The 15,645-nt window shown below is 47.7% G+C and overlaps 1 protein-coding gene across 1 annotated transcript; it reads right to left on the reverse strand.

Moving 5' to 3' along the window:
- Positions 1 to 296: 296 nt before the first annotated feature.
- On the reverse strand, positions 297 to 15,501 carry TNFAIP3 (TNF alpha induced protein 3). The gene is made up of 9 exons (XM_077776067.1): positions 15,370 to 15,501; positions 11,772 to 12,081; positions 8,399 to 8,589; positions 7,578 to 7,725; positions 7,240 to 7,410; positions 6,239 to 6,419; positions 4,171 to 5,090; positions 3,338 to 3,519; positions 297 to 2,339 (listed from the first exon to the last, which is right to left on the reverse strand). The coding sequence occupies exons 2-9, from the start codon at positions 12,064 to 12,066 to the stop codon at positions 2,055 to 2,057; spliced, it is 2,373 nt and encodes a 790-aa protein (XP_077632193.1). The 5' UTR covers positions 12,067 to 12,081; positions 15,370 to 15,501; the 3' UTR covers positions 297 to 2,054.
- Positions 15,502 to 15,645: the final 144 nt, after the last annotated feature.

The following is a 15,645-nucleotide window of genomic DNA, read 5'->3' on the forward strand; positions in this document are numbered from 1 at the left end:
GTCTCTTGGGAACGGGTACAGGTGGACCCTTCCCACTCCCGTCTGAGCCTCAGCGCCCTCACTGTTGAATGATGCTCTATCCTCATGCAGTTAATAATGTTCACAGAGCTTTCTTACCACCCAGGAGCAGGACATGTGTCCCCTGGCCAGGTGTACCTCGAAATGAAGCTGTTTAGGAAACAAGGCCTTCATGTTTGGGTCTCTTCTTTCATCATTTGTAAACCAAAAAACATCAAAATCTGTTCTTAAATAATTTATTTTTTAATAGTGACTTTTGTAAAAAGTTACACTTATTTAGGAAAACTTGAAGAAATACAACCGAGTAAACCACTATTAGGGACAACTAAATGTGCAAATTTCAAATGCTTTCTATATTAAGTATAAATAATTCCATTTTTCACATTAAAATGAAAATATTGATAAACACAAAATATTAAAATACCAACTGTAGAAGAACTAGATGAACACTGAAATTTGTTTAAAATCTTTAGGAAAAAAATTATTATGATTTATTTCTAGGTAAAAGACTTATGGAGTTCCAAGTGACAAATATGTCACGGAACACAAGTAAAGGCTACGTAGAGTTATAGATTGCTAATATTTTCAGGTCATAATTTCCAGACCAAAAAAAAAAAAAAAGGCAGCCTTTACCTCTGGGAGCTACGTGTTTCCCCCTTTATTCCTAGAACAAGGACGACAGTAACACAAAGCATATAGAGAAACTGCGGGCCAAGGACAGAAAGAAAGTTCCTTAAGCTAGTTCATGGTCACAGGGCTTTGCTGTCCCAACGCTAAGGTGCCACTGGATGTGAGGTCACTGGCGGCACCAGTGGACAAAGCATTAACACAGCAAATAAAACCATCATTAAAGGCCACATCTTCCCCATGACCTTCTCCAATCTCATCCCTGTTCCTTCCCAATCTTATCTCTAAGGAGGTAGGATACTGAGAGGCATAAGCAACCAAAGTCCATCAAAGAGGCCAAATCCTCAATGTAGTCAGGAAGTTGCCGGTAAAGCGAACCACTATGAATCTGTTATTTCAAGACACTACAGCAAGCATTTTCCCCAGGACAGAAGAAATGTCTTCATTTAAATAATCTTGAAGTTTGTAATAAAATAAATAAAGTGAATTACATACACATAATAGAAAGCTCCGTTTAACAAGGCAGCCGGTGGAATTCACGCAAGCTGTATACAGATGGCGCCCCTGACAACAACCAGAAAATAGGTTATTATTCAGTCCTCCTACTTAAAACTTTGAGGGCAGTATTTCAAACATAATAATAAAAAATTCCCTCATACATAATATAAGGGCACATTATATTATATATATATACACACACGCTTATGCACATCTCAGTCCGGGCTAACTTCCAAGAGAAGACAGTGATAACCGAGAGAGTCACACGTCTTCCTGCTATTAAAATGTTCTAACTTTTTCAAAGGTGCATACTGTAAAGAGCAGCTGGTTTGCTTTTCAGTGTGAACGTATTCAGTCGCAGCAGCCTCAGAATGACAGTCTGTGGATGGCTCTGTTTCCGCCCAGTCCGTGGGAAAGGAACGAGGCAGGTAGAGAAAAACCACTAACTACTGACACGCTGAACATGTCCATTCTCCCTGAGCTTCCTGACCTTCTGGCAGAGGCCCCGCAGGCCGTGAGGGTTCAGCTTGCAGTCTCTGAGCAATGCCCACGGGGGGCCGGCCAGGCGGAATGGTTCTGGCTCCCCGGCCCGCCTGGCCGTGTGTCTTCTCCCTTTTCTCCTGGGACCACGGAGCGGTCCTGGCACACATTCCCAGTCCATAACGCTCCGGCCTTCTGCATGGTGGGTGAGGGGGAGCAGCCCTGGGCGGGACAGACACCATCCACCGCCAGTCACTAGCTTTGCTCAAAAGCCACCTGGGAACGCTCCCTGGAACCGGGACCTTATCTTCCCTCCCCGGCGTGAAGGCCCCTCCGAAGCTCACTGCCGCAGGGACGGCCCTCCGGCGGGGACAGTGCCATGCTGGCTAGTGGCTCGAGGCCCCCTGTGGCCGGGCTGGCCACCGCTGCCGTCAGCCGTACAGCTGCTTGAACTGGAAGCACTCGTTGCAGTAGCCGTTGCACTTGGCGTTGCCGAAGTGGTCGCAGGCGGGGGCGCGGCAGCGCTGCTTGGGCGGCTCCTCGGGGGCTGGCTCGCCCCGGTGCGCCCCGGGGCCCGCTCGCTGCCCGAGGTGCTGGCACTCCATGCACAGCTCCTCGCTGCGGCACGCCAGGATGTTCTTGCAGGACGCGCGAGCACACTTGGGCCTGGAGGCGCTCGGGGCGGTTCGAGGCGGCTCTCTGCGCTGGCTCGTTCTCTGAGTGGGAAGAACAGAGGGAGCGGTTGGTCCTGTTGCTCGGAAACAGCAAGGGGCAATCTCATGGGACAGCATGGGTTCTACGGAGATCTCTACGGGGCCAAGAGCAGCGTCCCGACCCAGGGAACCAGAGTTCCGAGTGCAGTCTGTGGTCAGGCGCCGTCCGTGGACGCTTCCTTTTGGTCCCACAAAAGTGGGTCTGGCCCCGGGGAGGCCGAGTGGAACCCCCAAGCCTCGCCCCGAGGCCTGCGAGCGCTGGCCCAGCTCGCCTCCACCGGGATGAAGAATAAGCTGCCCTTATTTAGATAAACTCCCTGCTATTCTACAAACAGGAGAGGCATCCATTGGCCAGAGCTTGCTTTTCTTACATGCCATCGTGCGGGGGCGCCCGGGACACTCTGCCTCCTCCCGTGTCTCCTGGTAAAGGATTACTGGAGGAAGTCGGCTAGCCTCTTAGATGCCTGTGCTTCTGCTACAAATGCAAGAAGTCTCTGGTCGGCATCTGGATGTTTGGAGGCTTTACGAGGTTTTAATCTATGGCTGGTTTTATTTACTTTTTTATTTGATTTGTTTATTAAAAGTTTTCATTTATTTGAGAGAGACAGAGACAGCGCAAGTGGGGGAGGGGCAGAGAGAGGTGGAGAGAGAATCCCAAGCTGGCTCCGCACTGTCAGTGCAGAACCCAATGCGGGGTCAAACTCGGGAAACTGTGAGATCCTGACCTGCATAGAAAACAAGAGTTGGGCGCTTTAGAGATGGAGCCGCCCAGGCGCCCCTATTTACTTTTTAAATGAATTCTAAAGTATACTTCAGCCGTAGAAATCAAGAGTTGCTACTGCACTTCCAACCCCAGGGTGTGTGTGTGGGGGGGAGGGGGGCAGAGACACCACTCCCCTCCCATCCTTCTCCTGGAATAGGGAGCAAAGTCTGCTGGTCTCAGGGGAGCAGCAAGGAGGGCTGGCCCTCCGGGGAGAGGGAAGGACCTCAAAACATCTTACCAGTTGGTCTTCGGTCCTTTTCGCCGCGTGAAATCTCTGGCTCTGCGCTTCAATGAAACACTTCTGACAGTATCCCTCAAACACGGTGCTTCCGAGAGTGCCACATTCCCTCCCCAGGCAGGGGACGCCATTCTGGAACCGGGAGGCCGTGGGACCGGCCTTCGAAGTGGCAGTGACAAAATCTAAAAGAGAGTTGGTGCCAATCAGTGCCTCATGGGTGGTCTCCAAGCAGAGAGAGACGCTGCCGTTAGAGAAACAAACACGTTTTGGACACAGATGCGGGCAGCCTGCAGTGTGTACAGGAGCACGGCCTTTTACAGATGCCACAAGGTCAAAACCAGTCATGATGCCATTATTGAACCATCTTTGACTTATTAAATCTCTCACTTTTGAACATGCTGCACTGGCCGGGCACAGTCACTGTGCAGAGGCATTAAGTGCCCATCCTGCTTTCCAATTAGATTTTCATCACGTCAGTGGAGACTTCCCTCTCTCCAGCGACTGCTCCTCAGATTTTGAGTTTTCTCTATTACATCTAAGTTTCCAGAGAAGTCTTGTTTAAACTCAACCTTATAAATAAATGCCAGACATTGAATGGGCTTCTGGGAAAACAAATTCTACCGATGCTATCTACGAGGCACTATCGGGTTTTGGAAGGTGGTTTTCTGTGCCTTTCGCCTCCACGGAGGGCTGGCACAGCCACGGTGACTGTCCCTCTGTGCAGGCCGCACCTGACCCCATCGCCCAGAGGGGCTGCCTTCCTGAAGTTCAGGAACAAACTTCTAGACAGGGGTTTTGGAAACGAGGGTTAGGGAATCAATCATTTCACTCACGTTTGTTTTCTCTGTACTCGATGAAACACAGCGTACAGAAGCCTTTGTTTTCTGGAGTCCCGAAGTACATGCAGCCGGCTTTTCTGCACTTGCTCGTCCCTGTCCTGTCCCCTGGAGTCCGTGGGGCCTGAGAGAGGCAGGCAGGGGGAGCCTCGGTCCCGGCCCTGCGGCAAGAATGTGGGGAGAGACTCTGGATGAGCTGCGAGGGGTCCGACTTGGACCTCTGGTGACAGGAAGGAGGGACGCTGGAGCTGGGGCCCAAGGAGGGCTCCGCCGTAGTCCTTTTGAAACAAGTACTGCAGATCCCATTAAACGTCCTGGTGACGTCCTGCAGGCAGGCCCGGCACTTCCCGGGGTCTAAGTGCCTCGTGTTGTCCGAGGTGTGGCCTGCGTTAATTTGCCGGGCATGGTGGCAGCGCTCGCAGAATCCGTTGTGCTGCACGTTCAGCGTGAAAGGGCAGCCGGGGCTCCTGCACTTCATGGCGGTGGTCTCGCTGAACAGGAAAAGGCTGGGCGCCGTCGGAGGGGCCGAATGCGGCCCCCCAGTGGGCTCCTCGGGGCTCCAGCCCACGGGCTCATAGGCCTCACCCCGGGAGGCGCCGGGCGCCATGCCGGGGAGCACCTCGGGGCCTGGCTTGGAGTGCAGCTTTGCGGACTTGGTTTGGTTCTTCTGCCGCCTCTCGGAGCACTCGTGGCACAAAGGCTGGGTGTTCACGGACATGAAGAAAGGGCAGTTGGGCGTTTCACATTTTACGTCCATGAGAGAAAGCTGGGGCACGGAAGGGTCCAGAGGGTTCTGGGCATGCGTCTCTCTCCGCTCTTGCTCACTGTTCTCCTGCCATTTCTTGTATTCGTGCTGGACCAGTTCGAAGTAGTCATCTACCAAGTTTATTTCTTTTGGTAAGTTAGCTTCATCCAGCCTAAAGACCAAAAGGCAAAATGTGAGATGATGTGCACACCCACAGACACACACAGACACACACGACTTCACATCATGAGCTCATAGGGCAAAACTTTTAGCATGGGGATTACAGTAATAACATGATAACCCTTCGCCGAAACGCAGGCCTGTGATGAAGGGTCTGCACCTCTAACATAGTCCAATACTGCTAGGGAGGCTCTATTATTTCAGGAACCATAGCCTTATTTAACCAGTCTTGTGCCACCCCCAGTTACAGATAATTCTAAAGAAAGGGCTATTCTGGGGCTGCCTCTTATACTGAATTACTCTGATCCTCTTTTAAAAAGTCACTTTTACTTTTTAACTCCTCAGAGATCAAATTTCTAGCAAAACATTACTCAGGGTATCCATTTGGGACTAGTCTACTCTACAGCTCAGTCTACTTTGGGACTTTGTGTCCTGTGTGTTGCTGTTATTAATCTTAAACTTGTGCCTGGTCTCTACCAGCATTAACTGCTTCTCTTGGTCACAGAGCAGCAGACACGCCCCCAGGGCACTATCCGCTGCTGACTTCTGATCCTCTGTAATCTGTTCATCTCCACTTGGAGACACTGATTCTCACATGCCTTCATGGTCCTCTCTTGTACACTGCAAATCCTAAGAAGCAGGCATCTCTCTAACATAAAGGCAACCCGTGTTTAAGGTTTGGATATGGGCACAGTGTGCACTCTGTGTCTCTCCTCCATTCCACGTTGGCATAGTCACAATCGACAGCCCAGTTTGTGTCTGATGTGTCTGTCTTGACCCAGAAGCCAAGAGAAAAAGGCTTCTGTTTCCAAGAATTTTCACTTACTTGCTTACTTCTAGGGTGATTAAACGAAACAAAACAAAACCATCCTTGGTTTAATACACTTAAAAGCCACTGTTCTGACTACCGGCATCCAGATAGGCAGGAAAATCGTTACGGATACATCACTTATTCCCACGTGAAACCAAAGGTAGTACTGCCTCCAGTCACCCTCTCTGACTCATGGACACAACTCTGGATTGGTTTCGCATTGGAAGAAACTGGCTTCAAAGAGCTTTATTGTTACGCTCTGGGGAGGCATCAGCTGAAGTACAAACGGCTAAGAATAACAGAGGACAGAGCTAAGCATAAACTCTTACTTTGCAGCATTGATCAAATGGGTGGTGCCGTGGTCCCAGCCTTGCACAGGGATTTCGATCACCATCAAGTACTCTTTCAAGAGCTTTTCCTTCATCTCGTTTTCAGGATCTGTCAAAAAGTGAACTTTTAAGTCTTCAAATCTTCCTCGCTCTCTGTTAACAAGTGGAACAGCTCGGATTTCTGGAGGAAGGAAATAATGCGTCAGCAACACGTGATTCCGCTAAATGAGATTACGTGTGAGTCTGCGTAGGTAATGATTACATTTTGAAAACACAGTAAGGATACAAAGAGTGGAAAAGTGCGAACTAGCCACGGTCAAACGCAGATGGTAGGATGCACTATACTAAACTCTAGCATCCAATGCTTTATTCAGCAAATTCAGGGATTATCCAGCAGCCCAGAGGCAGTAGATCTCACGGGTTAAATCCCCACAATTCAGAATCAGACTGATCTGAGTTTGAATCCTTTGTTCCCACAATTCAAAATCAGACTGATCCAAGTTTGAATCCTTGGTGACATGAGGCAAGTTATTTAACCTCGCTGAGCTTCTCATCTGTAAAATAAGGCTACCAATGTTTACAGCCCATCAGGACGCAGTGAGGATGAAATGAAATAAAATAATGTCCCTAACACATTCAACACACTGCCTCTTCCACTGGAAGCTTTAATTATAACAGCTAACCTGACAGACATTTACCTGCTCCATGCCAGGGCTCTGTGCCTTACTTTGTCATGTATCAATGGCAGTAGTAATATGATACATATATCTCCTACTTGAAAGTACTTTCCACGCCAAACACAAAGATAGCTGGTGTTATGATTACTGCTATTGCATGACTGTTGCTAATCAGGCACAAAACAGAACACTGTATTCAAATAAACATAATAAAGGTAAAGGAGGCGATTATAATAAGGCCCAAAAGAGTCTGGTGCTCAGTGGGAACAGGGTGTCCTAATATCTATCAGCGGTTACAAGTGTGAATTCATGCTGTTTTCTCACCAGGTCCGCTGTCCCTCAGGGTCACCAGGGGTACAAAGTGCTGGCTGTCGTAGCCGAGAATGATGGGATATCGGTAACATTCCTGGGCTGGCCAGTGGAGAGGCAAGTAAATCCCGCCCACCTTCAAAGGAGCAAAATTGGAACCCGATTCCAAGCTTCTCAGCATTTTGTCTGTGTAGGGAAAGAGAAAGAGAAGTAAGGCCCTCCGATGATTTTCACCAAATTCTCTTCAGCGGCCATTGCCTGTGACTTAGGTAGCATGGCTTTTTCCTAAGAGCTAAAGCATTAAAGCTTTGAAAAGCATTCAAATACAAATATGCGATCTGAAGGCATCTCACCAGAAATGACAATGATTGGCCTTCTGAGTATGTTGCAGAGGACAAAGATGTGTATTTCCTCCAATGAGTTATACTGAAGTCCACCTCGGGCCACAGGTGTGTCTGTGGATGCCATTTTGATGAGGCTGTCCCACTCATCGGTCCAATTCTAAGGAGAAGGGGTAAAGGAAAAATCACGATTGAATGAATGCTCTATGCATTAAAAATGCAGACTGACTTTGCTCTCAACTTATTCATTTACGTAATTCAGCTTGCTTTCCCCTTTCTGGAAATTATCATTCAAATGATCACCCTTTTTTCCCCATTTTGGTGTTCTTCCTTTACTTTTTTCCACTAGAAGGCAAACTTAAAAAGTGGGGGAGGACAGGGACAGCACTTGTTCTCAAAAAGAATTCCCTCATAAGGCGCAGCACCAAAGCCCCTTATCCAAATGTACGCAAAACTTCCAGGCCTGGGAACTGAGAACAGCGAGGCCCACATCTGAATTTGATCGGCAGGCTCAGGATAGCATGCAGAGGGGCAAATTGGAAAGCGGCCGAAACCACCACAGGCAAGGCCATGAACAGAAGCCCTCCTGCTAGAAGGCAGAGATGCCACAACTGGGCATCTGCTGTCCAGAAACCCCTCTGTGGTGACAACAGCCTCAGGTTCATCCCATAGGAGGTTTCTGGTGTTTTCCATGGGCCATGCTTTACTTAGTCCAGTGCATGTGACCTTGTAAATCATAAGCTCCTTGACTGAGAGCAGGGCGCTGGCCTGAGGGACCCTTTCCCACCAAGGAGCTCTATCAACAGATACTTAAGGGGGGGGACAAAACATACCCGAGTGTCGTAGCAAAGCCCTGTTTCCACAAACTCCTGAGATTTCAGAGACTCGAGCTGCCAGCGGAATTTAAAGTTGCGCGTATCTGTCTCCTTGAGGGTGCTGAAGAGTGCCTTTCTCAGGACCAAGTCTGTGTCCTGAACACCCCACATGTACTGAGAAGCAGCGTGCATGAGGCAGTTTCCATCACCTGAGGACAGAAGCAACACACATTAAAGACCTACAAGCACTAGCCTGGGCGCTGCATAGGGCAGGCCCATGAGAAATGCAAATGGCTTAATTTCTTAGTCAAAGGACTCGCTGAGAACACTTCCCAAGCTGCTGACAGCTTTCAGGAAAAAAGCCATTCTTTTCACCCTTATTTTTAATGACGACACCAACCTAGTAAAGCAGCCAGGGACTGATTATCAGGGGACCTTGATTCTAGCCTAGCTCTGCCCTAACTGGTTTAGGTGTGACCTTGGGGGAAATTCCTCAGCTTCTGAGTATTTTTTCTCTTTGAAAGGAGAGCATTGGATTATAATCTCTAAAATCCGTCCTTTCCTAGCGTTCCTTGATCTTTTGGCTAAGACACTAGCACTATCACTCTCTGGCTGTAGAGAGAACACACCGGGTAATATGCACAAATCAGGAAGCTGGCCTGGCTCTGTGTACTAGATGGGGATGGTCTGGCTATGACTCAGTGGTAAATGACTTGACCATTCCACTGAAGACTTTGGGGCCTGGGAGTTTCCTCCCTGGGTTTATAAAGTGGGATTGAGAACATCGAATTACCCATCCACCTTTGAGCATTTTGAGAAAAAGACAGGTCTAACTCTATTCCATTAATTTGTTACTTTCACAGGTGAAAACCCACAATTCAAGTGACTGCCTTTTTCCCAACCCCCAAACAATAAACATTTGGTGGGGAATGTTCAATACCAAAAAAGTTAACTCCTTACTCTTGTTAGGCAAGTGCACAGTTGTTTTTATAAAGAAAAGTTCACCTGCTTTCTTATATTACTCCACAAGTAGAGCTATAAAAGCTTTAAAAATTTTTCTATCTGATTTTAATAAAATAAAACAAAAAATAACACAACAAAACAATGAAGAAAACCCCTCACACATACATATCCACAGCCAGCGTCCCTGCGATGAAATAAAATAATCAGACAAATGAGCAAAAAAAAAGATCGCTCAGTCTTTTGTCTTGGCAGAAGTGTGGCAACCATTGCATTCTGTTGAAATTTCCCCTTTGCAAAATCTAGAGCAAAGATAAGGCTTTTTTTTTTCTTCTTCTTGCGCTTACTTTCAGTTCTTTATTGAGATGCACCAGTACAAAATTCCCTAAGTAACATCTGGAATTCCCCAGCGTGAAGTTATTTGACTAGCAATTGAGCAACAGCTATTGTACTTTTTGTTCTGGTGTGTAGACATTTAAACAGCCAAGTGCACCCTGGACTTTCCAAGTGGGTGTGGTCAGGGTGAGCTGGAATCAGGCTACTCATTATACAAGTGAAATCGCTGTAGCCAATAGACGCTGGAATTTTTCACATGAAGTTTCAATTTTATGCCACCTACTCCCTTCCTCATTCACCACAGTCTCATATCCTCAAATGCAAACTTGTGAATCACCCCCTCCCCAAACAGGCCATTCACTTTGTAGAACCCTCCTACAGGGGATAGGTGTGTTTTTTTTTTGTTTTTTTTTTTTTTTTTAAGGTGCTAATAAAAACCAGAGTAAAAGTCGCTTTGTTTCCCTCTCTTCCCCTAAATATCTTTTCTTGTCCAGAATTTTAAGGAATTTTCTTGAACCTGGGGAAATACAAGGATCTGAGGCCCCAAATTCCTATTTCCCAGAAAATGGTATCAAAATGCACTTGCTTTTGCAGCTTTATTTGTGGCATGAGCCTTTGCTGACTTTAGTGACCTATCTTTGCAAGGCAAGTGTTTACTATTTATATACATTTGTTTTCTTAAGGAGTAAAGTCAACCTAAATTGTCAGTTTACTCTGTTAAGGATAAGATGGTTTTCCTCTTCCGACCACATTTCTAATTTGGCAGAATCTCTCTGTTTCCAACTCTCCCAAAGTTCACTGTGTCTCATTTTTGGTAACAAAACAGGAGAAAGAGTTAAAACCACAAACTGTCAGGAATATAAACCCCTTGATGATGACTTAACATAATTACCCACTTCTATGCATCACTTGATTTAAGGCCAAGAACAATGTAAACACTGGCTATTCCCAGTATTCGTTCTACCTTTGTCTCTAAGAATCTATGCTTCAAAAGTATAGACAACATGTTGAAGTAATGCACAAGACCACCCAGGACACAGCAAAATACATTATCTCCAATCACTCCGCGTTACCCAACTCCAAAACAGCCAAAGATAATGCACCAACTAAGTTAATTAAGTTAATACTCTTATCTCCTTGTCAATAAGATCTCCTCTGCTTGAACGTATTATTTGGATGGAGGTGGTCCTGAAGAATGACCATTGCTGATGTAAGAACCTAAGATTCCTGTCTCACTTGGACTGTGAGCGTTTAATTGATTGTGAACAGTCTATTTGCTTCTTGTGACAGTTAGCTATAGGATAATGTAGGATTTTGTATCTGCAAGAAACAGTGCGCTTGGACGTTTCCATGATACACCCACTCTTCCTCAAAGGAAATAATCGAAACACAAAACAGTAAGGCTTAGAACAGGAAACAGCTACTAGTGGTAAAGGGCCATTGGGCAGATACACACAGGCTGCAAGAAATTCAGAACTAGGAATCCTTGAAAATAATGAAGTAGAGGTCTAAAGTCTGGGCTAAAAATCCCAAGGATCTCTCTCATATCATGGGACCAAAGCCAACAGAACCTAGGTAAGGGTAGAGCAGACACAAAGGGGCCCCTCCTGTTCTCAGTAGCCATTCACTGGTTAAGCCATACAATGCCATCAATTCAAGAAGTGGAAGGTCATCATCACAAGCATTTTCTAATGACAGTGGGAGACAACAAGAGTAATACTAGTTTTCACACCATGCTTTCCTTTTGAACTTCAAGCCTTTCAAGGTTTCCATTACTGGCCAGGGAAGGGTATTTGACAAATGATTAGACAGACAGCCACAAGAATTATGTATGTAAGTCATCTAATGGGAGCCATGGTGTTCAGAAACGCATTCCTCAAGCCTCAGTGGCTGTGCTCTCTAACACACGCAACTACAAACTATCCTTAATAAAAACAGTGGCAAAGCAAGCTTGCTTTTAGCACATGCCTATTATAGAGTTCCTACACTGAAGTGTCTACAGTCTCAAGAGACTTGAGTTTGGGCTCGTGCTACCAGACTTTAATGAATGGGGACCCAGCACCATGGCAGCCGACCCCTAGACCAAGCTACTTACCATTTGTTTTCAGCGCCACCAGCTTCCTGACTTCTCGACACCAGTTCAGCTTCTTCTGGCTTTCGAGGGAGGCCTGGATGTTCTTGTCAATGAGAGCTTTGTGGATGATCTCTCGAAACTGCGGGCAAAACTGGCAAGTTCTGAACATTTCTAGTGTGTATCGGTGCATGGATTTGAAATGGTGAATGATCCCATTGGTAGGCTTAAATATATCTTCTGGAGTTCTCTCTCGTATCTTCACAGCTTTCCGCATGTTACTCAGGTACAAAGCCTGGGGAAGGAGTTGTTCAGCCATTGTGCTCCGCAATACCTGAAGAGGAGGGGGGAAAACCCATTCTGTTAGTCCAACTTTGATACCACTCCTATATACCTGGCTGCAGGAAACCCCTGTGTTTGATCTTGTCGGTACCCTGATCTGTAGGCAAAAGATCTTAGTCACCTCTAGTCCCAGGATACTCGCTGGCCCCCAAGATTAACTCACACTGGACTGTTTTAAGTTACATCACTTTTAAAGATTAGTCTAAACAAGAGAAGGAAGGCGGAGAGTGGGTACTGAGGAGGAGGGGAATAACCCGTGTTTTCAGTAACGACTGTCAGGGAGCCAAGCCCGTCTGTCAGCAACAGGTACTGTACCTCATAACCGATGAGCCCCCGTCTCATTCTGATGCCACTCTGACACAGCCACTGGATCTCAGGAGCCCTGAATGCCAGTGCCAGGCACGAGGTAGTCCTGACAAGTCCGTGGCTCCTCCCCTAAGACCACTGCTGAGCAACCCTTGCTCTTAGCAAAGCCCTGATTCATCCCTTGTAAGCCCTCTTGAAATGTTATGTTGTCACACAGGCTGCTGATTAGTTTCCTCTTTAGCCCCAAAGTGAAATATTTATAAAGAGCTTATTTATAAAATGTATTATAATAGCTATAGAGTCAAAACTGACTACGTTATAACCAATGAAAAAAGCCTATTTCTAGTAAGATGCTTTGTAACTTTAAGAGCAAACAACATGCAATCTTTCAGAACCTCTCCGTTGAACTTTACAGCATCAGAATAAGAAGTAGAATAATAACAATAATAGAAGAGCAAGCATTGGTGCTCAATTATTCCAACTGCCAACCGGATTTATGGTCATCCTCCAGGGACCAACCAACACTCGGATGCACTTCCCGCCCTGTCTTCACCCTGAAATCTTTAAGCATAACTCACTGGTGGAAAGAAATGAAAGCCTGGAAGCAGATAAGGAAAGATGTTTCAGCCAGGGGGACACTCAGGGCAGATGAAAGACGACGCGGCAAACCCCAGCATCTACAACCCATGCCAACTGCATGGGATGTGGTGAATTGATGCAACCTGGGGTCTTTGCAGTGTGTGGCTGTTTGGAAAGCCAGCTCTCACTCCTAAGCCTCGAGGGCTGCCTCACAATACTTCTTGGTTTCCAAGATGAGACAAAGATGGTCTTAGAGCATGAAGATATTCCCTAGGAAGTTGCATGGGGATTGTTAAGCTCACTCCTGTATTGTAGCATTTGACAAGGCAAGTGTTTAGTTGAGAAAGACCTTAAGCCTATCTCCGAGTGAGAAGAAACCTAGATTTTAGGGAAGCCACTCTTGGGTAGGACTAGGCTCTCTTAAAGCCATTGATAGATGGCTTGATAGATGGTTGAAATTCTTGTGGCCCACTCTAAACAGAAAGCTTGGACTAGAGGACCCTGACGTTGCTCCCAAGCAGTTTTCTGGTGATAGTTTTGGATCAGGATTCCTATTCCGATTGCCAGTGAGGCCTGGGAGACGTTATTCTCTGGGTCAGTTGATAACCTTTCCTTTTGACCTCAGACATTTGCTGAAGGTGGAAATGGGCAAAATTATAACAGGACCCCAAGCACCACGAAGGAACAAAAACATTACACACATTTCTGCTTTGTGGCATGGCAAAAGTCTCATGATGTCACTCATTCATCTGTTCATCACTCAAGAAGTGCTGCCTGACCACCTGCTGAAGGTCAAGTGCCACGCTTTGATGCTGGATCTAAAATAATCAAAGCTGACCCCATTCTCTGTCTGCAGCCAGGTCAACAGAAATGCGGGCCCCCCTCGGGCTACAGGCCATCCAGGGCAGAGAGCTCTGCCTAGATGCCACAACTTCCAACACCTGCTCCTCGCTATTCCCACAACACAAGTTGTTCCCACAAGTGCCTGCTGCTCTGAGGGGGAAGAGGCGCGAAGGAAGAAGATTTGAAACAAGCTAAGTGCTGCCTTTTTGTTTCTCCGAGTCTTCTGTTATTCTCTTCTGACTTAAAAACTCAGCAAAGACCTCGAATAGTGAGAGCTGTAAACCATAGGCAAGACACGCAAATGTCAATACTGGATGGCTCAAGGTCATCTCATTCATAGGGTTAGCTTTGCACAGCCTGCAGAATTGCCTCCTTAAAAGAATCAAAATGCACAGTCCAAGCTCCCAGTTCTTGGACTTCTCCATGTTTAAAATTAAAGCATAAATTTTCCTGACCTGTGATTGACATATGCTATTACCCTTAACATTACTTTTACGTTTGTTACCTCTCTGACTTATCAGCAAATGCCTCACCCGAATTTTGGGAAAAGAATTCCACTGAAACTTCAAAAGTTGCACAAGGAATTGTAAAAGTCAAAGAAGCACCTTAGACCGCGAGAAGGGAGCAGTAACTGGCTGCTCAGTATCTGGGGGACAGGAAGGCTGTGGTCTGCTTAATGAACAATGGTTCTCTCCCATTGCTGCCCCCAGACACTAGACGAGACCAGCTTTCCAAGATCAGAGGCAGGGAGAACTGAAAACAAAGCGGTCTCAAAAGAGCTGAGCTCCTTCCTTACTTAATACCACTGCTTTCCTGAGAGGCCAGGTGGCAGGATGTGGGACGACCCGGGCTGACAAAGACTGTCTGACTGTGGGGTAGGGGCTGGGGCAGGCGCCTGCACAACGCTGTAAACCGGAGCCCCCGAAAAGCAGGCCAACCACACACTTCAACGCGCACGCTTGTCTTAACGCTGCTGCTGCTGCAACAGAAAAAGATGAACCCCTGTCCTTGACCCCCACCCCCCCGCACTCAACTCGAGTGTCTGCAAGCTGTCCCTGGGCAGGCAGGCTGGCTGAGTCCCCCACCCCCGCCCGGTTTTGTCGCCTCTGCGACATCCCACCCGGCGGCGGGCTGGTTCGGCACAATCTGGAAAGAAGCCACAGCGGTTCTGCAAGGTCTACGTGTCCCAAAGCACGCAGAGCTTGATTTAAAAATAAAGGCACGAAAAGGAGCAAAGCACCAATGACCACCGATCTAACTAGCAGCCCGGAGGCGACCAGTCAGCTGCAGCTTAAGTGTTTTTGCAGTATTTAAAAGGACCGGTTGGCTGGACGAATCCAGAGCTGTCACCCCAACATCTGGCGCGGCGACCTCAACTCGTAGCATTTCAAAAACGACAACGGGCACACACGGCCAACAAACTCCCCTGCAAGCGCCCCTGCAAAGCCCATGCCTGCTAGACGAGGCCAGCCCGCGAGCCTCGGGCAGTTACGCACTCGCAGCCCCGGCCCCGCGGAGCCGGCGGCAGGCGGCACCGGGACGCGGTGGTTACCTGTCCCGGCCGCGCGATCCTCTTCCTAAGTCCCAAGTCCAGGTCAGGGCAGGCGCGCGCCGCAGGCGGGGATCGAAGCCGCGCGGAGGAGGCGCCCCATGGACGCCGGAGCCGGGCGCTCGCTAGCTGGCCGGGGGTCANCGGGCTCCGAGCTCGCTGCACTTGGCCCGCTGTGAAGGCTGAAGACTGCCAGTTCTCTTTTTCCCTTTCTGTTTTACCGCCGGCGGAGAGCCGGGGGATTTCCACCCAGGGACTTTCCAGTCACGTGACGCCCTG

This window comes from Crocuta crocuta, unplaced genomic scaffold, assembly GCF_008692635.1.
Source record: "Crocuta crocuta isolate KB4526 unplaced genomic scaffold, BGI_CrCroc_1.0 scaffold25, whole genome shotgun sequence".
Lineage (NCBI taxonomy): Eukaryota > Metazoa > Chordata > Mammalia > Carnivora > Hyaenidae > Crocuta > Crocuta crocuta.